The following is a 24,078-nucleotide window of genomic DNA, read 5'->3' on the forward strand; positions in this document are numbered from 1 at the left end:
ATGGTGATGGCAAGTTCTATCATCTTCAAATAATATATTGAGTGTGACTATGTCCAAATATGTTAATTTATTTGGAATTTAGAATATGTAATATATATTATATTCCAATTCTTTATTAATTTATTTGGAATTTAGAATATGTAATATATTATATTCCAATTCTTTATTTTCTATTTTTATTTGTTCTGAAATGATATAATCCAATTTTTTGGTTAAAGTTGATGGGGGGCCGTCAAATGCATTTAATGGAGTCTCGCAAGATCAGTTAAAGCACACATGTTCTGCTTGAATCGTTGGTACACGCACGGAAGAAATGGAAGGACTTGGCTTAAGCTTAGCGGAGCTGAACCGAACTTTCCGCGGCGGGAAGACGAGAGGAGTGGAGTGGCGTAAATCCCAGCTCCGGGCCATAATCAAGCTGATTACTGAAAATGAAGATCAGATTTTCGAAGCCCTCGATCAAGATCTTGGAAAGCACCCCGTTGAAGCTTATCGCGACGAGGTTTATCACTTCTCTTGCTCCTCTTTTCAGAAGTCGGGTGCCCCCCTCGTTATTTTGTCCTCCATGCTTGTTCTTTCCTGTAGTTCCATTTGATCTAGTGTTTGTCGCTTCACTTCATTTTGCATATGTTATATCCAAAAGGGTTGTTTGGTAATGAATGGACTTGTGGGTACGAGGTTTTTGTCGATTTCTTTGTATTCTTTTTTTTTCCATGTTAATTTGAAATCATAAAATTTTGAAGCATCGTACTTTTACTTTATGAACTGGAGTTGTCCACATGTATAAAAAGTGCAGGGATAGCAGGAAAACAAACATCAGTAAATTGACTGTAGAATCTACGTCTTTTAGCGGCTCGCAGGATTATACAGATAGTTGATGTTAGTTCCTATAGTGGTCTTTTTTTGGTTGTGTTCTCAGATCTTTGAGAATCATTTTCCCCGTCTTATGTTCAGATTGGAATTGTAAAGAAATCTGCGGACCACTCTTTGCTTCATATCGACAAATGGATGGCTCCGAAAAAGGTAGTTCTTCTTTCCGGATCGGACAACTTCATCACTTCTTAGCATGATCACTATGATTAACTTTCTGTCCCAACACGAGCCACGATATTTCTTTTATAAACACAATGTTCTCAACCTCACAATCACGCGGACAGAAATGACAAGCAAAAGCTGTAATTGTATGGATTTTTTTTTTTAATTCTATTTCGCTTAGCACAACTTATTTTAGCAAAGAAACCTTGTGTGGAAGATATGGCGTTTATATATTCCTATGGTTGATGCAGGGGTGGCTACCATTGCTATTGTTCCCCGCAAGTGGACAAGTGCTACCAGAACCATTTGGCACCGTTCTCATAATCGGATCTTGGAATTTCCCCATCAGTAAGTATACACTTTTTACCTTCTTCGTTTTAACCGGCAGAAATAAAAGGTGACATGCTCTTCAGATTGCAATTTACCTTTATCATCATTATTAACCTCAGCATGTATCGATGTATCACAAGCTTACAACCTCCATTTCTTTTATAAATCTTTGTTTTGAAAATAAGCGTATGACTTAACCCCTTCATGTCATCTTCATTTAGGCCTAGCTTTGGATCCTGTTATTGGGGCAATATCTGCAGGAAATACAGTTGTCCTAAAACCTTCGGAGCTAGCCCCAGCATGCTCCTCTTTTCTTCATCGTACAGTTCCACTTTACTTGGATAAAGAGGCCGTCAAAGTCATTCCAGGTGGAAGTGAAGTAGCTGAACAATTATTGCAGCACCATTGGGATAAAATATTCTTTACAGGTTTCTTATCAATATGTAGCAGTTATATTCTCATACAGATGTTGGGATTATGATAAGTCATTAGGATCAGACAATATCATATTTCAAATGGATGAAGTGGAGATTTAATTCAACTATTGCTTACTACTACGATAGGTAGTCCACGTGTAGCACGTATCATCATGTCCGCGGCTGCAAAGCATTTGACTCCTGTGACTTTAGAGCTTGGTGGAAAATGCCCTGTCATTCTTGACTCCTTCGTTGGCCCAGACTTGCAGGTTTAAAGTTACAAGGCTTTGTGACATTATTAGTAGGTTTACTACTTGGACAGAAGCATACACCCATTGTGGTCAGAGAATTAAATTCTTTTCGTTATGCTTCAGGAAATGTTGTTTAAAAACTACTTCGATGTTACTTTCCGGATAAATATGCTGAGAGATGTCAAGTCTTCCAAAGTCTTAGTTAGTTTTATGTTGATTTTGGTTGTGATGTTGAATTGAAGGTGGCTGTGAAGAGAATAGTTGGTGGGAAGTGGGGACCTTGTGCCGGACAAGCATGCATAGGAGTAGATTATGTTCTTGTGCTACAAAAAGATGCTCGAGTCTTGGTATTACAACTTTCTGTTGTAATTTTTTTTGTCTATGTACAGGAAATGATTTTTGGTTTTATTTTTTGTATTTATTTCTTTCAGGTTGAATTATTGAAGAATTCTATCAAAAAATTTTATGGTGACGAGGTGGATAAGCTTCAGAATATCTGTAGAATAGTGAACAAGCATCACTTTGATAGAGTGAGGAATCTTCTCAAGGACCCTTCTGTATCAGCTTCCATTGTTTATGGTGGTTCAGTCGACTGCAAAAATCTGTTAGTTGTCTTCTTGTTTTCCCTATTTTCTGTTTGGCACAAGTTTTAATGGATTACATGTATCAACTATTTAATTTGCAGGATGATTGAGCCAACAATTTTAGTTGATCCTCCGCTGGACTCCGAGATTATGATGGAAGAAATATTTGGTCCATTGCTCCCCATCATCACTGTAAAATTGAATATACTGTGTCAGATCCATGTTCCGCAATCTGTACGCCACAAAATGTATAAGATATTGTCTTATTTTGCAGCTGGATAAAATTGAAGAAAGCATAGAATTCATCAACGAACGACCAAAACCTTTGGCCATTTATGCATTCACCAAATGCAAAAGGTTTAAGGAACGAATTATGCAAGAAACATCGTCAGGAAGCTTGACATTCAATGATATAATGATTCAGGTATAGGCTGCTAATTTTTCTAGGTAAAAAACAAAAAAATAGAGATGATGATTAAGTACCTGGATTGCAGTTTTTATGCGACGCATTGCCTTTTGGAGGTGTTGGTGAAAGCGGTTTTGGTCGGTATCACGGGAAGTACTCGTTCGATACTTTCAGCCATGAAAAAGCAATTCTTCAACGAAGCTTCCTCCTGGAACTGGAGCCAAGGTATCCTCCTTGGAATGATTTCAAGCTTGACTTCATAAAATTGGCTTACAACTTTAATTATGTTGGGCTGCTGCTGCTGCTGCTGAGGAGGATGCTGCGTCGTTGTAACGTATAATAAAATTAACAAGCTTCATTCTAAAGTCTTTTTCAAGTTATCTACTTGTCTATTATATATATAATTTGCCAAGGGAATAATGTTTACCCTCTTTTTGTTGTAGTAGTGGATCTTGTAGAAGGGCTTTATAACAATACTCATCCTAAATCTTCTTGAAATCATTTGCTTTCTCACGTCGCTCTTTATTTATTTCACAGACATGGAACAAGATTATGCAAAAACGTCTGTAACAGGCATATTCTGTGTTTATGTAAAGTGTTACCACCAGTCGTGTGGAAGGGTAGGATCCATCGGTTTTTGGTTTATTTTTCCTTGGTTTCAGTAATCTTCGGAGATTTTCAAGTACTAAAATACTTAAATACGCATAATTCACGCGTTTCTGTGCCAGAGACGCTGTGCAATACCTAGCTCCAGGATTGTGTCATGCCACCTCAAAAATGCACCAGTAGTTTATGTTTCAAGATGAACTCTGCTTCCCCATAGCTCTCGATGTAGAATTCGTTCCCATTGTGATTAATCATCCTGATATAGCGTGGCTCATCGTGCATCTGTATCAAGATTCCTCCGACGCTGACACTCGGGAGGCAGTGGTATAATACCATGAATCTCTTTTGTTGGATTGAAAACTAGCACTTGTCTTGAGGATGTTTCCCAGTAGGCAATTCCTTTCGACTACGACCAATTCCTTTCGAGTACGACCCGTCATCTCTGAATATCAAATCATCCCCTGACTCAAATCAGATTATATATGAACTTCTCCTTGATGGTGTTCTATATGAGTACATTTCGAAGCAAACGATGGAATGATCAAACAATGGTAGTTCACAGATAAAATGATACTCTCGCATTCATGTTCAGTACCGCTGGTTTAAGGCTAAGGAGTAAGGAAAACAGAAGCTTAGGGAACGTGTAGGAACTCCATAAAAATATATATATATTTAATAACAAATAAATTGAAATTCTCTTTGATGCTGTTCTTACGGATTTACACCATTTTCTTTCTTTTTATTTAAAAAATCAATAATAAGAATAATTATATTTAATAACTAAATAAATTGATAAAAATAACAATAACCATGAAAGATAAAAAATAAAAATTATAATTGAGATGATCATTAATAATTAAAATAATAGTGATGATATTAATAAAGTAACAACAACAATAGTAATAAATAGTATACTATATAAATTGAAATTTAATATCACACTGTAAGTATATTTTTAAACTAGTCAGCATTATAGTTTTATTTTCTCTAATTGGCATAATAATATTTATTTTTAAATGTTTGAACTTTAGATATGACATTTATAACGCATTTGGATTATTTCTCAATCATACTTATATGGTGATATTATAATTTTTTTATTTTACTTTCTATTTAAAAATTATATTAAAAATGAAGAAAAAGAAAGTTTGACTCTACACCAATAGGCAATATCTCATATTGCAAAACTGGAACTTGTTCATACTTTTATTATTGCTTTTTTTGAAAAACGCCAATTATTTTTTATTTGACTATCAATTTTGATGAAACATTCTTATTTTATTTTTAGATTATATACGTATACATATATTCAGATTTTAGTATCCGTACAGAGAATCAAACTCATAACCACTAGCTAAACGCTCACCTACTCCTCCGACTCAAACACTCCTCGACAACATTAATTAATTATTATTATTAATATCCTCGAACTCAAACACCCTTTGAGAACATTAATTAATTACTATTATTAATAGTGGCATACTACTCCTGAGAATCTGTACAATCTTTGACTTTGGTTAATCGTCTTGTAAGTTTACTCATTTTGTATTCCCTGACTTGGTTTAATCGTCTTGTAAGTTTACTCATTTTGTATTTTTGTTCGGTAAGTATTCAATTTTGGGTTTTGGGTCATGTTTTGGTTTTTAATCCTTTTTTTTTCCACATTAAATGCACATGTAACGTCGAAAACGTCAACATTTCTCGATGTCACATCAACATTTTTCAGGCACGTAACATTTTTCGACGTCACGTCAACACTCCATGAAAAAATATGACTAAAAACCAAAACATTACATAATTTATATGACCAAAATCCAAAATTAATGCTTACATGACCAAAACATGAAATGAGCCAACTAACTGGACCATTTTACCTATTTTACCTAATATAAAACAAANAACATAAACGAATAAAATCATAAAATCATCATCGTAAGAAAATGTTTATCTTCTCTCAATTTCATAAATCATAATGCGGAAAACATGTGGTCCTCGGGTCATGTCACTGCACCAGGACTGCCTACTCAGAGTTCGGCACCTCCAGTCTCCTCATCATGAAGCTCACCTGCATCACACACGCCTAGTGAGTCTAAACACTCAGCACACCTGTACCAGGAATAACAAGTACATATACAGGCACACAACAGTAAAAAATATCATACTCAACATATCTTTCACGAACTTAAAAAGCTTAATGCCAACATACCTTTCCTGAACTTTAAAACATGAACATAAACGTGTCGTATAAAATCATGTCATCTCATATCATCATATACGTGTCAAAACAGTTCATCGTGTCATCATAAACTTAAAAATTTTATTTTAATTGAATTCAGTTCATTAGCTGTGACTTTCGTATCAGCTCTATCGATGGATCCATCTATAAAACCGTGGTACCCGGCGGCTGGAGACATCAGCGACAGCATTACTCGCCCACTGAGCCCGGGCCTTAACTCATCATATCTCATGTCATCGTATACATATACATCGTCAGTCACGACCAAATCCCATCTTTCAAAAATAGCATCATTCTCATCACTTAATAAAAACATGCATATACGTAACTTTCCCTTTAAACCAAGCATGCAACGGATTTATCATAATTGCGTAAAATCGTAAAAATGCTGCATAAACATTTAAAATATCATATATTTGTGCTCAGTGCGCTGCCAGGACAAAAATCTCACCCCGGGTGCAAAATGACCATTGTGCCCCTGGAAACCCGAAAATTATCGTTAAACCACTGGACCTCTAATATTGACCCGAAGCTTACCAAACTCCTTAAAATGCATTTTGCCCCTGGAAACCCGAAAATTATCGTTAAACCACTGGACCTCTAAAATTGACCCGAAGCTTACCAAACTCCTTAAAATGTCCCAAAACATTTGTATAAGTGTTCTTAGACGTAAACCCAAGCCAAAATCAGAATTTAACCGACTCGTTTTAAAATTTGGACCGGAGTCCCGGTTTTAAACCGAATCGGCTCGAACTCTACTAAATTTTTCTCAACTTTTTAGCATATCTTAACAGCACCATACTGCTCCTAATACTATAATATCAAACCCAAAAGCTTTCGGCTACTATTCCAGAAAAAAAAAACAAAGCTCTCGGCCACCCCCTTATTGTGCAATCACCAACCTACACATGGCTCCCACCTTTGGAAATATTCGGTCCACCTCCTATCACCCATGTCCAGCCTTTAAATCTCATCCTTAAGACTGTAAGGGCCTTCTAAACTAAGCCACACCAAAGCGAAAGGCTGCTGTACTAATCCTACGGAGAACCCGAACACAACTATCGCCCTTCTCCCTATCAAGCTATGTCTCCAAGGACCGAGCTTCTCCCTCATCCAAGTGCCTATGGTCCACTCCTAATCATCCCATCAGACATTACAAGGACTGAGACATGGCTGGGTTCGAGCCCATGCACAGCCAAGTCCTCCTTAATCTCGATCAAACCCACTTCCACCCACTCAACATGCACCTACACCGAACAGCCCTCAAGAACCACACTTATATCTATCAAGCTTCGACTCCAGGTGCTATTCCTCCTCTCTCTCGACATCAACAGCTTCTGATGGTGCCAACCAGCAGCCCCCTTACACGAAATTTCAGAATAAAACGTGAGCACAACCAAGAATGCAAGGGACATACAAGAATTTCGAAAATCTTTCATGTACAAGGGTAGATCGAAAGTTTGAATGCAAAAATACCTACAACAGTATATAATACGTGTATGATGCAAAAAAAATAATACAATGCGTGCCTTGATGTAGTAGACGCGAGGAGGTTGAAGAATGAGTGCCAGAAGATTTCTTTTCTTTGGAGCAAAGCTGGACCGAAACTTCTTGTGGGAATTTTCTTGTTGAAACCGGGAGACTTTTGAATGTAAAAAAGGGGTGATCGGCTGATGGGGGGTTACGGGTATGTAAAGAGATGCTTAGGATTAAATGATTTTGTTAATTAGAAGATTAGTGGACAATAATCATGTTAATTAAATTTTTAAAAGATGTTAAAACCTAATGAGCTTAAAAGTAAGCCCGTTAAATCCAAACGTACTCTCGAAAAATATTTCGTGTTGGAAAGTTTTTAAAAATATTAGCCGAAACCTCGAAACGTCTCCGGATTCGATAAAATTCGCGTACCGTTAAAATAAAAATCATGCGAGTAAAAATACCCAAAAATTCTCATTTTTGAAAAATACACTTAACAACACCCTGTAATAATTTATAAAAATAAATCGTGTAGTTAAAATAATTTTCCTGAAATTTCTCCGGTCTCCGATCTTCGTTCGAGCGTGAAATGCATCTAGAAATCCTAATGCATGAACTTTTAAAATTTCATGAATTAAATCCTATCATGTATGAATTATACATAAAATGCATAAAAATAATTAAACACATAATTTAAAATAAAATCCTAGATTGCATGAACTTTAAACAAATCATGAATTAAAACACCGATTAGCGAAGTAAACATGTATTTAATGCTTTAAAACAATTTAATAAAATATCAAAGAAATATAATAACTTGCATGCATTTGGTTCACGTAGACCTTCAATTTTTCGGGACGTTACATTTAAAATCAGTAATTATTTACGTGTATAAACTCGAAATATAGATGTTAGAAAACACGAAATCAGAACTTTGTCTCTAATTGGTGAGTATACATATTTCTCAATTCGGAGTATCACCACTAGCTGGACCTTTTTTTCCTTGCAATTCAGACCAACATCTGTTCCACAACACGAATAGGAATCAAAAGGTGTTAATCTTATAAGATCAAATGCAACAACATATTGAAATATACACCGAACATTGTAAATGGGGAACAAAGTATTGAAAGAGCCATACTTGCGTCCGAGATTGCAGCTGGAAAAATTTCTCCCTCATGACAGAACGAGTATATAAAAATGCTACGCGAGAATGTTTAAAAGAATCATCAATACTTGGGTCAAAAATATCATCTTTGCTTCAGGGAGCTCTATCAAACGGCTTCGTATCATTGTAGCAAACATCCCAAACAGCTTCCATGGCATCCTTAGCCGCAGCTTCTGAGCAATACGGGTTCGCAGTAACTGATTGCATTACTCTTCGCCTCACACAGTCCTTCAAATAACATTTTACATGAAGTTGACAGAGAGAATGGGATTTCTACAGACAGATGATCTTTGAAAGTTTTCCGGAATACCCTTGACACTGTCATGCAAGTTTTCTTTACATGCTTTCAATTATTACGTCAGGTATTGATGTCAATTAGATTCAAGCATAATGACGTGAAACACCATTTCAACAGGAATACATAAGAAACATTAAATACATCGGACAACTAGTACGGTAAGAAACTCACTTGCTCATGGCCACGAAGTTTCATGTGACCACGTAATAATTCCCTTTTGTAATGGCAATCACCACTGAGATGACCAGCTCGAATCTGTTTTCAGAGTCATATATCAGAAATAATAACAACATGATGAATAACCCCTCTTGTACCCCAACCAGCTCCCCTTCTCCCCAAAAAGAAAAAATAAGAAAGAAATATGTGAAACACAAATCATGTAGATTTTGACCTCACTGCAAGCATGATGTGCGCAATTAGTCCAATCCAAATTTTCAGCACGGCAATCATCATATGCATGAATGAGCTCATGAATCACAACTTGGTTCACCTCATCTTGAATTTGCATTTGATTACTACATACAACTATCTATAACAAAGAAAGTTTAAAAGCACAAAAAAAATGAATGACAATATATGCTGGATATATTTCGCAAAAAAAAAAAACGTAAATTTTAGGTGAAAACTAACATTCCAAACTTATATAACATCATATTCAAAGTTTCTGCCACTGCTCATGGTATATTACTTGGGAAGAATTAGAAATGCTCAGCTTCTTGAATAAAGCCAACAACACACTTCATGGAATGACAGGGAATTGAGAATTTAAAAGTAACAAACAGTGGATTCTGATTCAACTACATACCCCTTCACCACGAACATAACCTCCACTGATCTGTTTATCGCAATTGACAGCCTTTATGAAATTGCTTCCAATACTACATCCAGATTTCTCCAGATGCTCCATAAGAAACTTGACTGTTGGAGCTGCAACATTTACATAGAACTGTTGGCGAGGTTCTAAAACCCTAATCCCAACATTGACTAACAATAATTCAAGATGACTTTCGTAAGATGCATACTTCTGAAGCTTTTCTGGATCATTTTCTCACACTGATCCACAGTCATGCCTCCACGCCCCTCAGAAGATGAGCCAACAGAGGTTGCATTTCCACTAAGCTCATCAGCCATCTAATTCTTTTTTGTATGTGTCTTGTGTGCGGGGACTACTTCAACAATTAAGTGTGTATATTTAGCAATTAGATCAGACTCAAATAATATTCTTTCCATCAATTTGTTAAATACAATTTAAATTGGATGGGCATTTGATATTGTAGGACCTAGATTAGCACACTCGAATCACATGCAGGATTATGGAATCAATCGAGTTGTGAGAAAAATATTGTGGTCTTTTTAATAAGCATATTTAAATATGTTGATTTTTGGATAAATTTTTATTTAAAACAATATAACCAATTCCATCATTTTAAGCCACAGTTTAATAACAGAAGAAATAGAATAACCAAGAAATAATAAAGGTTTCAAAACAATCCCAAGGACAAAATGTCCAAACTAAATAAAAGTATTTCATTATGATAAAAACCTCGAAATCCTAATGAACCCAAAATAAAATAATCATATCCAATCCCCATGAATCAACATCGCCTCCATGTATTCATCTCCTGAAAGTCACAAAAATTCATCGAACCCCTAAAAGTCCGGCAACTAAATCGACCTCAAGGATAAAGACAAAAACTATCGTAACAACAAATGATAAACATATAGACATAATACCATAATTCAGAAAAAAAATAAAAAATAACATATTAAATATTAGAATTTCTATGATGCAACACGGTGATCATAAGGAAACAAGAGACAGGAAACAAGAGACGACTCACATGTACGGTCGTATATGCAACAGGTTGACCTGCCTGAATCAAAAGATGACTCTCATTAGAAAACAACATAGTAGAGCATAACATAATGGAGGGGAGCGGGAGCAGAACAAAAAAACATAGCAAAGCAGAACAGAACAAATTCCAAAATACGGAATTCCAAAATACGCAGATCAACAAAGCAAATACTTAAAACTTAATGTATTCAATGACTTATAAAGTGTCTTCGATTTTTCCTAAATGATTTCCACTACACGGCCTACACAAACAAAAGCCCTTACCCCTCCAATTAATCGGAGATTCCACCTACAGCGCTTATTCCATTTCGCCGATTTTATTCTAGAATTGGATCAAGACTTCCAAGGTTGTTCTTTGAATCATGATTCTTGGACAACCCATCTAACTCAAATTAAATGGCACAGTACTTAACAATTTCCCTGAGCTTGTTTTCACTTACTACATCCTAACATCAGAGGAGAAACAAAATTTAAAATAGGAATTATCGTGAAAATTAAACCAACACCGGTGCATCAACCATAATCTAAATCCAAACCAAAATGCCTTAAAACTAACCTTAGTTTACGGTGAGAAATGACGTTAAATAGTGAAGCCGGTGCCGGTGCCGGTGCTGGTGCTGGTGCTGGTGCTGGTGCTGGTGCTGGTGCTGGCGGTGGGTTTCCTTCCACTTTTTCTTTCTTCTTTACGGCGCAGAGGGTTTGGCTTTGGGGTTGTTTCCCTTCCCAGGCCCAAGAAAAATATTATAAGATAAAATACTACTTGTTTACTTATTTTATTTTTAATAATAATATTCTCATTTATACATTTATCTACATCTATCCCTATTTAAAAAAATATCCTAGACTTTTCCAAAACTATGTTTATGTGATGTACATATTACACTTCTATTTTTATTATTTTTATTTCAACATTTTAAATTGAACTTTAGTCATTCGTGATTTTTAAAATTATAATACGACCATCATATAAATATAATTAATTCAAATGACATAATGATCCTTCATTAATTTTTAAATATATGATATTACCATTATTTGAATATAAAATAAATTAATTAGAAAAAAATATTTTACACATACGCATCGGGTGCTCGGGATACATTAGTTATTATTAATAAAGAAACATGGGGTGAATACTTTTGTTGAGACTTTTTCAATATTCATAAATTGCTCTTACACCGATATATTAGTAAAGACAATAACTTGTGTGAGACGGTCTCACGAGTCATATTTTGTGAGACGGATCTCTTATTTGAGTCATCCATGAAAAAGTATTACTTTTTATTGTGAATAGCGGTAGGATTGACTCATCACACAAATAAAGATTCGTGAGACCGTCTCACAAGATATCTACTCATTAGTAAAATGTCAAATTTTTAATGCAAAATATTAGTTGCTAAGTGGATACGACATTTGTTTCCTAAACAGAAGATGTAGAGGTTCTCAAACCCCACACATAGCAGCACATTTATTTGATTTTTTAATTCATTATTTCTTCGTATGACTCTCATTTAAATAAATTAAATTAAATCAAATTTTAATATGTAATAATTTCAAAATGAGCATGACCCGTTGCTAATTTTTTTAATTATGATATTAATTCTTTATAATTTTGATATTAACTCTATTTGAATATAAATCAAATTAATTTAAAAAAAATAGTATAAGTTGCGTGCAAAATGACGCTAGTTTAGATAATGAGCTTTTGTGAGGAAGAAATGTAATGTAAAAGAAATTATTGGGGAGAAAAAAAGTAGGAAAATGTGAAAGAAGATGGTTTTAATTGAAGTGAATGCCAATTGAATGACACAAATGATGGACTGCCAACCATGTCATGTGTACATTTATTGGTATTGATTATATGAGTATGTGAAAATACATATATGTCGATGAAATTTTGAAAATAAATAGTTGTACAAAAACTACATTTGTGATTATATGCATTCCTATTTTTCTAATATTCTTCTTTTTCATATAAAAATAGTTGGCAATGTTTTATAGTTTATGAACTTTTGATTTATTGTGTTATAATCACAAGTGTAGTTATACAACTATTTATTTTTAAAATTTGTTTACTGTGTTATAATCACAAATGTAGTTTTTGTACAACTATTTATTTTCAGTTGGGTCCAATGGCACCTTTCAAATAAACCCACCTAGAAAAATTTCTAGGTAATGGTGGCTCCCCGCGTTGCTACAAGTAGATTTTTTTTCACTTTCGAGCCTCGGGTTTTTCTTTTGTATTTCTTGCTTAATTCTTATTCATTAAGATTTTCAGGAATCTCCTACATGAATGCAATTAATGCTATGAGTGCATATTATTTCAATTGAGTTTGCGTGAGAAACTATTGCATCCAGATAAGTAGCTTGTGGTTTTGAACATTCCTTAGTAAAATACTATCAGATTTACTAGACCATGAAGTGAACGTGATATTTTGATCTTCTTGACGGTCCATGTAAAACCAGACAATAGTACCTACACAATAGTCACTATAACATTCCACTTGATTTTTCAAGTTGTGTTCGTTTTGGTCTTGAAAAATATTTTGGCTTCATAAGTATTTCAATGAGGCGACCCATCCTCACACTTACACATGTGATCTCCTTATAAAATATCCTACCATACTCCATCTTTTCCAAGCTGATAAATCATTAAAAGTACAACTTAACCTCACTACATTGGTAGGTGACAACACTCTTTTGAGAATAATTTCCGAATATTCTCCCAAGTTTTCATAAATTAGTTGTCCTTTTGAACCAAGATCTTGAGATCTCCAACTTATAAGTTTGAGTGTCCACTATGAAAACTTTATATCATAAGTTTTAACCACAATTCTCTTTACACACTATACATTTGATCTCTATTTAATGCTTTTGTAAGCGAATATGTCAAGTTATCTTTTTTCTTGATATAATCAACAGTGATAACTCTATTAGAGATCAATCGTCTCAAAAAATTATGTTTTTGACGAATATGTCGAGACTTGTCATTATAAATATTGTTTTGTGCCCTTGCAATAGAAGATTGACTATAAAAGTGTATCATTATTACAGACAGTGGTTTCGTCCAGCAAGCTATATCCTCTAGAAATTTGGGTAGCCATTCAACTTTTTCTGCGGTTTTGTTTAGAGCAATAAACTAAGACTCTATGATGGATCTAATAATGCAAGTTTGTTTGGATGATCTCTAAGCGATTGCACCCCGCAAATGCTAAACATAGTCACTAATGGATTGGAGTCTTTAGTGTCAAAAATCCAATTTTCATTGATGTATCTCCAAAGGACTGCATGGTATTTTGTGTAATGAAACCCACACTCCAAAGTATGTCTTAGTTATCTAAGCACACTTGTCAAATCCTTCAAATGAATTTCATGTGTGTTATTCGTGAAGCAACTCAACTTATTTACCGCACATGCGATGTCTGGTCGAGTATAATTTGTTATGCATATCAGACTTCCAATAACTTTAGAATATTCTAATTAGGGGACTGGTTCCCCATGATTTTTGTTTAAATAGACACTCGTGTTCAGAGGATTTTTCGTGGAAGGAAAATCAATTACATTGAACTTCTTCAAGAAAATTTCAACATAATGAGAATGTGGTAAAACGAAGCTTGTGAATTCCTAGAGATTAATCCATAGTACAACATTTGCAATGCCCATATCATTAAAAATTTCTTGTTAACATTTATTCGTTGAATTTATCAAGTCTTGATTGCTCCTTATTATAAGCACGCCATCAACATAGAGACACAACATTACATAGGAATTTCGTGTGCCTTTGCGGTAAACACATTGATCACACTCGTTAATCTTAAATCCATTTTACAATGTAACTTCATCAAATTTTTCATGTCATTTCGTAGGTTCTTTCTTAAGCTCATATAATGATTTAAAGAATCAACACTCTTTCTTTTCTTGAATCCAAACAACAAATCCTTCGGGTCGATCCATATAGATCTCTGCTTCTAACTCACCATTAAAGAATGCGATTTTGACATCCATTTGGTGTATCTTAAAATTATACGGTGATGCGACAACCATTAGTACACAAATAGAAGTGATTATCAAGACTGGTGAGTGGGAGTCGAAAAAGTCAAGGCCTTCATTTCGTCTATATCCTTTAGTTACAAGTCAAGTCTTGTATTTTTCAACCGTTCCATCAACTTTGTATTTTCTTTTCAGAATACATTTGCATCCCAATGGTTTGGTACCTGATGGAAGATTCACCAATTCCCAAGTGTGATTTTGTAAAATAGAATCTATTTCAGAGTTGACGACCTCTTTCTAATATGGTGCATCAAAGTTAGACAATGCGTCTTGCAAGGACTTTGGTTCATTTTTCAACATGTAAGTGAGAACATCTAGACCAAATAACTTTGTAGTTCTAGCTTTTTTCTCCGTCTAGCTTCTTCATCTTGTGCATAACCTTTGTTCGTCATTTCTCTAATCTTTTTACTAGAACTAGGTTTTTTTTTTTTACACCTTGAAGGGACTTCTTTTTGATTAGGATCTTCTTGAGGAAAGATTTTACTTGCCAGTTCAGTTAATCCTTAACTTGAACTAGGTTCATACCCTTGAGGAGAACATCTTTTGTTGTCATCGTTTAAAATTTGTGCCACTAAACTTTTTTAGTTTCTCTCCATGTGTCGTAGGAACATTTGTTGTTGTTGTTGATGTGAAACCATATTCAGATTTCAATAATATTCTCAAGCTGTATTGATTACGCGTTTGCGAAAATACATCAGATGTGCTGAAATTTTGAAGATGAACAATTGAGGCTCATGTTGAACACGATTTTGTGGAAGAGATTATGCCCCGCTCTTGGTGCTTTAGAATGTGATACTCTTCTCCCAAGATACAACAATTATACTTGTGATTATAGCACAATAAACAACAAGTTCATAAACAAAAAAAATTTTGCTAACTCTTTTTATATGAAAAGGAAGGATATTAGAGCAATATGAATGCCTATGTTTTTTTTTTTCTCTCTATTGTATATGCTCTGTATTATGTTTGTGTCTATTATATCTTTGTTATTTCAATCAGATGGAGGCTTATGGGAGTACAAAAACAGAACACAAGGCCAAATGACACCTCTTGGAAGCATTGGTCCACAAAAAGACAACACTTTTTGTGAACAGACACTACTGGAATCCCCACTCCACTTTCTGGATGCGGGTGCACTCACATTTTGAAAAATAGGCTGAAAAATTTTCAGGAGGTATGGGGGCACCCAAACAGTGGCTCTCCCGTGCTAACCTTTTGAATAAACCCATCTGAAAAAATGTAGATAATAGTGACTCCCCCACGCTGCTACAATAACTTTTTTCCACTTTCGAGCCTCAAAAATAGGCTGAAAAATTTTCAGGAGGTATGGGGGCACCCAAACAGTGGCTCTCCCGTGCTAACCTTTTGAATAAACCCATCTGAAAAAATGTAGATAATAGTGACTCCCCCACGCTGCTACAATAACTTTTTTCCACTTTCGAGCCTCAAAAATAGGCTGAAAAATTTTCAGGAGGTATGGGGGCACCCAAACAGTGGCTCTCCCGTGCTAACCTTTTGAATAAACCCATCTGAAAAAATGTAGATAATAGTGACTCCCCCACGCTGCTACAATAACTTTTTTCCACTTTCGAGCCTCAGAATTTTTTTGTGTCTTTCTTGCTTAATCTTCATTTATTAAGCTTTCCAACAACACTGAAAAGACTTATAACTCGTCTGCGAGCGCGACCGGCACATGTTGAGTTTAGAACTGGTCGAAGCGAAAATTAGTCGCCTAAACTAATTGTATCTTGGGAAGCAGACGTCTATCGTTTTTTTTTTGTTTTTCGGTTCACTCATATTCTCATTACAGATCGGTATTTCTTGTTTACCAACCTATAGGATTCAAGTGAGAAAATAAATCTATTACTAATTTACTTTTTTTTTTCCGTTTGATTTACTGATATGAATTGTTTTAGTAATTTCTGCTTCTTTCCATGTATATCACATATATTTTGGCTGACAACCGTTTGTGCTGCATCTGGCAAAGGTAAAATCATAATTTAAAGGAATCCGGTTCATTGGCTAAACAAGTGGACTCATAATTTATGTTTGCTACATTATCTTCCAATCTACGATTTACATTCAATGCAATCATTGTTCTTACATAATCGAGGACCAAAAAGCACGAATTTTTTTTTATAGTATACACATACAAATGAGCTCAGAACGATTAGATATTAAAATTATACAACGAGTGGGAACAAATGCAAGACAAAGGCATTCCAAGACCAGAGCCATAATAGTGAGAAAATGGATCCCAATACTGCTCCTACAACGACCTGGCTCACCGTATGAACTTGTTGCGAGACCCGTAGCCATGACTGCATTAAAATTAATCTTGGTTTATTGCATTTGAAACAAAAATATCCAAGATGCGGTGTACTAGCTAGTGTCATGATGCCAAATTCATGTACTTACAAAATATGAAGCAAATAAAAAGAAAGTTCCACTTAAACTCACTGTAAGGCCACTTATCCCATGCAATTCTACCACTGAATTAAGAAAAAAACATCAAATTATCAAGAATATATGTTGAAACAGAAGAGTAGTATAAATGTGAAGATAACATACTTGAAAGATTTAGGAATGTGATGGTGTAAAAGAAGGATTGTGCATGAGAAGATGGCATCCCAGGGTCCGATCTTAGTGTAGAAACTGGTCTTTGTTGGTTTAAAATTTTCTTAAGCCGGCTCGATATCATAGCATTGATGACTGCACCTGTGAGAGCCCATAACGATCCAGCATCGTGTCTCCATAGCACGATTGCGCCAAAAACTGCTGACACAACCCATTTGCTCTGCATACATCCAATCTCTAATAGGTGAATTCAGGATCAATGTTCTTAAATGGGGAAAATTGCAAAGTAAGTTTACATGTTTTTTTTCCATCTATAAATCGTAAAGTTTGATCTTAGTATAATAAGTCGATTATCTTTTTATTTTAGCTCTCTCTTTTGGGAGATAACTTTCCGTCATCACTTGGGTATGGTGCTATATTAACAATATTCAACATCACATGAGTAATTTTTTCAATGAAAAATGACAGAAAGTAAAAAGAAAAATGACAACTTATTGCACTAAGATAGTAAGATCAGACTTTGGCAACTTACATGATTAGAAACAAAAACATTCTATTCTAGTTGTCCTACATTGATATATTAAAGTAATAAAAAAATGACTTATAAACTCAAGAGGTTACACCACCCAATATGCAAGTCTTTTGGGATAAAACACCTCTTGGGTTTATAACCTAACATTGGTGCTCTCGTTGAGAGTCGGTGTAGCGGAAGGGACGACCTAGAAAAAGGCGACCATCAGAAAAGGTGAGTGTCTAGAGTGGGCCGACGTCGCGTAGCGAAAGGGGCAACCTAGAAAAGACTACCATCAGAAAAAGTGAGTAGAAGCCGTCTAGAGTGAACCGCCACGGACGTCGGGTTCTCAAAGGGAATTATATTACAATTGTCTCTCATTGATATATTAAACTAATAAAGAGTGACTTATAAACTCAGGAAGTTACACTACCTAATAGAAAAGTTTTGTGAGATAAAACTATTGAGAAATAGAGCAATGCACTTGCCCAAAAATGGAATGAAATCGTTTATTTTGTGAATGTCAAAAACTCTCTGTACAAGGCTCCTAATTGACCTATTTATAGTATCTACCTTTAAACTAAAAGTGCTATATGGAAAAACACGTTTTTTCTCATTTATAAGAAAGCCTTTTAATACTCCCCCTCAAGCATGGAATAGATCAAGTATTCCGAGCTTGCATGACCGATATTGGTGTTGGCTCTTGCTCAACGCTTTTGTGAACAAGTCCGCTGGTTGTTGATCTGTAGGTATGTGCGACGTCTCGATTAGCTCGTCCTGAATCTTTTCTCGAATTAGGTGACAAAAATCGATTTCTATATACTTCGTTCTTTCGTGATACAACAGGTTAGCTGCAATATGTAACGCTGCCACGTTGTCGCAATATAGCATCACTGGCAGCTTCAATTTCATTCCCATGTCTCTCAAAATCTCAATACTCCAAACCACTTCACATGTCGTGTTTGCCATTGCCATGTACTCGGCCTCCACCGAGGACCTTGAAACCGTGGATTGTTTATTTGTTTTCCAAGATATTAGAGATTCACCCAACTTAGCACAATAACCGGTTACCGACCTTCTACTCATAGGACATGTGCCCCAATCAAAATCGCAAAAAGCTGTCAATGAGAGTGAACTTTGTGAAGAAAGCAAGATTCCCTGTCCTGGTCCAGCCTTCAAATACCTTAAAACTCTTACGGCTGCTTCCATGTGAGATGTTTTGGGACTATGCATAAATTGACTTAGCAACTGTACTGCAAAACATATGTCTAGGCGTGTGACTGTAGGATATATCAATCTCCCAATCAACCTACAGTTTAAACAAGGGTCATCGAGCAGAGGATCGAGTGAACTTTTTTGTCCAATGCTGTCATCATATTCTTTTGTAGTCAGCTTCAGATTTTGCTCCATAGGTGTGTCAAATATCTTAGCACCAGCAAGCCCTGCTTTCGAAATGAGTTCCAAAGTATACTTCATTTGATTCAAACAGATTCCATCCTTTGACCAAGCAACTTCAATTTCAGAAAATACTTCAAGGTTCCCAAGTCTTTTATATTTATTTTCGAATGCAAGTACTCTTTTAGGATCGAGATTGAAGGCTCACGATTCTCGGTTATAACTATATCATCAACATAGACCAATAAAATGGTTATAAAATCATGGTCCTGTTTCACAAACAAGGAATGATCGTGTTGTGACTGTTTAAAACCAGCGAGCCTCATATGTTGAGCAAACTTCATGTTCCATTGTCTCGAAGCTTGCTTGAGACCATACAAATATTTTGTTAGCCGGCATACTATCCCTCCCTCACTTCGAAGGCTACTAGTCTCCCTCCGCAAACTTCGAAGACCCTCGGGCAAGACCATATAAATCTCCTCGTCGAGATCCCCTTGGAGAAAAGCATTTGTAACATTCATTTGATAAAAAGACCAATTATAAACAGCAGGAATATTGAGCAAACAACGAGAAATAGTAATCTTAGCAACCGGAGAGAATGTATCATGGTAATCAATCCCATGGAGTTTTGTGTACCCCTTTGCAACAAGTCGTGATTTAAACCGGTCAACACGTCCGTCAACATGATATTTAATCTTATAAACCCATTTGTTGCCAATAGGAAGCTTACCAAGAGGCAGCGGAACAGGATCCCATGTATGGTTGGCATCCAAAGCCGCTAATTCTTGGGCCATAGCCTCTTGCCAACGGGAGTCAAGCATTGCCTCTTGGTAGGTATGAGGTTCCTTGACTGAAGAAATGTGGGACAAGAAAGCTTTATAGGAAGGAGAAATATTGGAGTAACTAACAAAATTTAAGATGGAACGGTGAGAAAGATGCTTGTTGTGTGAGGAAGAACACACAAAATCTTGAGTCCAAATGGGAGGTCGAGACTCACGGGATGATCTTCGGATAGGTGGTGACAAGGGAGCAGCTTGGGAAGGGAAGATGGAGGAGATAGATCCTCAGCAAGAGAAAAGGTTGGCAAAGAAGCAAAAACAAGTGTAGGAGCTGGGGTGTGAGAAAAAGGAAATATACATTCATGAAACCGAATATCACTAGAAATAAAGAATTTATGAGTGACAAGATCTTGAACTCGATAACCTTTTTGAGTAGATGAATAGCCAAGAAAAACACATGCATTGGCTCGAGAGGCAAACTTGTCACCACGAGGCAGCACCGAGGCATAGCACTAACAACCTAGCACCCGCAAATGGGAATAGGAGGGGATGCGATGAAATAAGGCCTCAAAAGAAGATTGATTTGCAAGAAGAAGGGTAGGGATACGGTTAATAAGATACACCGTTGTAAGAACAAACTCCAATATTTGTGTGGGAGTGAAGCCTGAATTTTCAAGGCACGAGCTACTTCCAGAATGTGCCTGTGTTTACGTTCCACAAGGCCATTCTGATGTGGAGTGTATGGACACGAAGATTGGTGAAAAATACCCAATGAATTGAGAAGGGCAGTGCACTCAACCTGGAAAAATTCAGTGTCATTGTTAGTGCGAACGAATTTTACAGTTGCAGAGAACTGATTTTGGATGAGAAGCAAGAAAACTTTGAAAGTAGGGAGCACATCAAGTTTTGAGTTTAGGAGGTATACCCAAGTGGCTCTTGAAAAATCGTCCACTATGATGAAAAAATAATGTTCTCCATTGTATGTTGGTGTGTTATATGGGCTCCATACATCCAAGTGAAGTAATTGGAAAATATGTCTGGACCCAAATGATCTCTTTGAAGGAAAGGGCAGTCGAGTGTGCTTAGATTTTGGACAAACATCACAATGAGACATATTAAAATCATTAGATAAAAAAGAAATCATTTTCATTCGAGATATCAAAAGAGCATGTTGGCAAGGCAACTAAAGCTTTGAATATTATACATAGATTGAACTGTTACTTTGTACCAACAGTCTGATCTCCCGATGTAATGTAAAGATTCTTGAACCGTTGACCACTCCCACTGTAAAATATGATTTTCTCCAGGCGCAGGACGAGGACAACTACCATCGATGAAGGCTAATTTATTTTTGGCGCGTAAGGCAATAACCATCGCTCGGCTCCAGATTCCATAATTTTCAGTGCCGAGGAGTTGGTCATTGATCAAATTGAGACCAAGACTATCAGAGATATTCACATACAGAGGATCGTATGTATCAATCGGAGTGGTGCTCGATCCCCATGGCGGAATAGAAGAAGCCATTAGGGTGTAAAAAAAATCAGAAGAAATGAGAGTAGAATCTTGAAAATGTTCCATCGATCCACTTCGATTGATCCGGGAATTCAGGAGAATGAAGCTCGAGCGGAAGATCTCATAACTCGGTAGTTACACGCTCTGATACCATATTGAGAAATAGAGCAATGCACTTGCCCAAAAATAGAATGAAACCGTTTATTTTGTGAATGTCAAAAACTCTCTGTACAAGGCTTCTAATTGACCTAATTATACTATCTACCTTTGAACTAAAAGTGCTATATGCAAAAACATGTTTTTGCTCATTTATAAGAAATCCTTTCAATAAAAACACTTATTGGGTTTATAACCTAACAAGTACCAACTTACAAGGCAATTCCGCCATTTTCTATTCTTACGTGCATAGACAATTAACAAGCAGAAAACATTTTACTAACCAAACCATCGAGGGTGGCATGAATATTTCGAGCGAATGCTTCCTGCTCAAAAATTCTGGCAGTTCCCATCATAGTACTTGTATTTAGATGGCCTCTCCTACTGTCACAGCAGCAAAAAGGTTTCCTGCGGTTTGGAGAAGAAAAGTTCAATCTTCTGTTCCAATTTCTTGATTGAAATGCAGTGGCACCGCCTATCACGGGTTCGATGAAAATGGCGGGTTTGATGAAAATGGCCGACATTTTTGGTTAATTTTAAGTATAATGGCTGACTTGAAGAGAACGACTCGGCATTTAACAACTGTTGATTTTCTATTAGATCCAAAAAGGGAATCTGCTCCGGTTTCTTCAAACCTACCAACAAGATCCCATTATATAATATATACGAAGTATGCAAAATCCGATGATAAAAAAGTCAAAATATGACTGTAATAGTGGCAACTTCGTATTTTTAGTCTTATATATTTATTTTTTGTGATTTTAATTTTCTATATTATTAAATATCAGTTTTAAGTATCATATCGAAAAAATGACTAAAATTTTTCAAAAAAAATAAAAATAACAGATTGAAACTGAAATTGATAGCATATAATACCAAAATGCAAAGAGACAAATATTTATGAAAATGGAAAGTGATGGAACTGAGGATGATTGAAATGTTTTTAAAAATTAACATTAAAATATGAATTTTAAAATTTGGATGATTGCTAATTAAATTTATGATCATAGTAACTGACTAAAAATGTATAAGTTTAGAAGATTTTACGATAAAGATGTACATAATTCCAAATTTCAAGGGTTTTATCTATACTTTATTATTAAATTTGTATTATTAATTAAACTTGAGTCATGTATAGTAATCGACTTGGTTCACCAGAATAAATTTATATTTATAACCCTCTTAATTAATTTAACTATACTAGTGCAAATATTAACAAAAAAGATGGGGAAAACTAACAGTCCTATATGAGGAAAAACCTTATTCTTTCACGAATCTAGCTGGAAAACCATTACACAAATTTCAAAAATCGTTCTTGGATCATATGTTATTATGTATAAAACTTCAACGATCAATTTCAATGCATTGGACAACGTAAAAAAACACATTCTCTTCACAACAATATTTAAATATTTGAATAATACTTTAAGGATAAAAACTTATGTGAGACAGTCTCACGGATCGTATTTTTTGAAACGGATCTCTTATTTGGGTTATCAATGAAAAAATATTACTTTTTATGCTAAGAGTATTCTCTTATTTGGGTCATCCATGAAAAAATATTATTTTTTATGCTAAAAGTATTACTTTTTATTGTGAATATCCGTAAGATTGACCAGTCTCACAGATAAAGATTCGTGAGACTGTCTCACAAGAGACCTAATCTACCTTAAGGATATGATGAAATAAATCCAGTTAAATTCCAAGGTAGACGTTACTTCGCAGGACAAACCCATACAAATGGAAGTCCTTGTAAAATAATAAATTGATAATACTATAAGTTACCACCTGACTCGTTAGAAGAAATAATAAAATATAAGATATAAATTAAAAGATATGAAAAACATAATAATTTTAAACTCCAATTATTATAGAACTCTAATCAAATATCGAATGAAATAAAGATGTAAAGTCTTCTAGTTGTACCAAACAATACCTAAATAGAATTTGATCGTAGTTTCTTAACTTATTATCATGCATTATTTTTTTAAAAAAATTACTCTTCTAACTCAAGAATCGGATGGATCTCGTTGGGAATACTCCCATTCGCCCCCAAACATTTTGTTCATGATATTCAGGCTGTCAGAGAAAAGAGAATCTTTGGACTAGCCAAAACATCCTCCCACTTAGCAGCACAAAAAAAGCATCGGACGGATCTCGTTGGGAATATATGATAAGCACACAGTGTTAATGAAGTTTAGCAAGAGCAAGAGCTTGATGATGGAGCTGATATTATCATCTTGTTGAAGCATCTGTTGATCAACCAAAGCGGCATAATGGTGGAACAACTTGTCCAACATTAATGTTTCTGCAAAATGATTCGCGATCATCGATTCTTGAACGGATCTCACTGTGTTGGCCACGGCCACTCGATAGCTTGAACACTTTCCTGCAATCCTTGTCTGTTTCATACATTCCTACAACATCTACTTTAAAT

At 35.4% G+C, this 24,078-nt stretch overlaps 3 protein-coding genes across 9 annotated transcripts; 1 reads left to right on the plus strand and 2 right to left on the minus strand.

Annotated features, from left to right (window-relative positions):
• Positions 1-229: 229 nt before the first annotated feature.
• LOC140961953 (aldehyde dehydrogenase family 3 member F1) lies at positions 230-3,823 on the plus strand. 2 transcript variants are annotated; one of them, XM_073420755.1, is made up of 11 exons: positions 230-502; positions 955-1,023; positions 1,287-1,383; positions 1,587-1,793; positions 1,929-2,050; positions 2,275-2,379; positions 2,464-2,636; positions 2,718-2,808; positions 2,891-3,040; positions 3,111-3,398; positions 3,572-3,823. In XM_073420755.1, exons 1-10 carry the CDS (start codon positions 314-316, stop codon positions 3,360-3,362), a joined length of 1,455 nt encoding a protein of 484 aa, XP_073276856.1. In that variant the 5' UTR covers positions 230-313; the 3' UTR covers positions 3,363-3,398; positions 3,572-3,823. The 2 variants fall into 2 exon arrangements, with proteins under 2 accessions (XP_073276856.1, XP_073276855.1); XM_073420754.1 differs by lacking the exon at positions 3,572-3,823 and having other exon boundaries at positions 3,111-3,535.
• Positions 3,824-8,232: 4,409 nt separating this feature from the next.
• Positions 8,233-11,429, minus strand: LOC140961946 (mitochondrial inner membrane protease ATP23). 6 transcript variants are annotated; one of them, XM_073420741.1, is made up of 7 exons: positions 11,218-11,429; positions 10,648-10,676; positions 9,829-9,975; positions 9,612-9,733; positions 9,198-9,335; positions 8,978-9,061; positions 8,233-8,736 (listed from the first exon to the last, which is right to left on the minus strand). In XM_073420741.1, exons 3-7 carry the CDS (start codon positions 9,935-9,937, stop codon positions 8,602-8,604), a joined length of 588 nt encoding a protein of 195 aa, XP_073276842.1. In that variant the 5' UTR covers positions 9,938-9,975; positions 10,648-10,676; positions 11,218-11,429; the 3' UTR covers positions 8,233-8,601. The 6 variants fall into 6 exon arrangements, with proteins under 6 accessions (XP_073276842.1, XP_073276841.1, XP_073276844.1 ...); XM_073420740.1 differs by having other exon boundaries at positions 9,829-9,972; positions 11,218-11,428; XM_073420743.1 differs by having other exon boundaries at positions 9,829-9,972; positions 10,648-10,680; positions 11,218-11,235.
• Positions 11,430-16,741: 5,312 nt separating this feature from the next.
• Positions 16,742-23,365, minus strand: LOC140961455 (lipid phosphate phosphatase epsilon 2, chloroplastic-like). Its single transcript, XM_073419976.1, has 5 exons — positions 23,310-23,365; positions 21,926-22,276; positions 17,283-17,508; positions 17,130-17,203; positions 16,742-17,032 (listed from the first exon to the last, which is right to left on the minus strand). Exons 2-5 carry the CDS (start codon positions 22,163-22,165, stop codon positions 16,895-16,897), a joined length of 678 nt encoding a protein of 225 aa, XP_073276077.1. The 5' UTR covers positions 22,166-22,276; positions 23,310-23,365; the 3' UTR covers positions 16,742-16,894.
• Positions 23,366-24,078: the final 713 nt, after the last annotated feature.

Source organism: Primulina huaijiensis, chromosome 16 (assembly GCF_012295235.1).
Source record: "Primulina huaijiensis isolate GDHJ02 chromosome 16, ASM1229523v2, whole genome shotgun sequence".
Classification (NCBI taxonomy): Eukaryota; Viridiplantae; Streptophyta; class Magnoliopsida; order Lamiales; family Gesneriaceae; genus Primulina; species Primulina huaijiensis.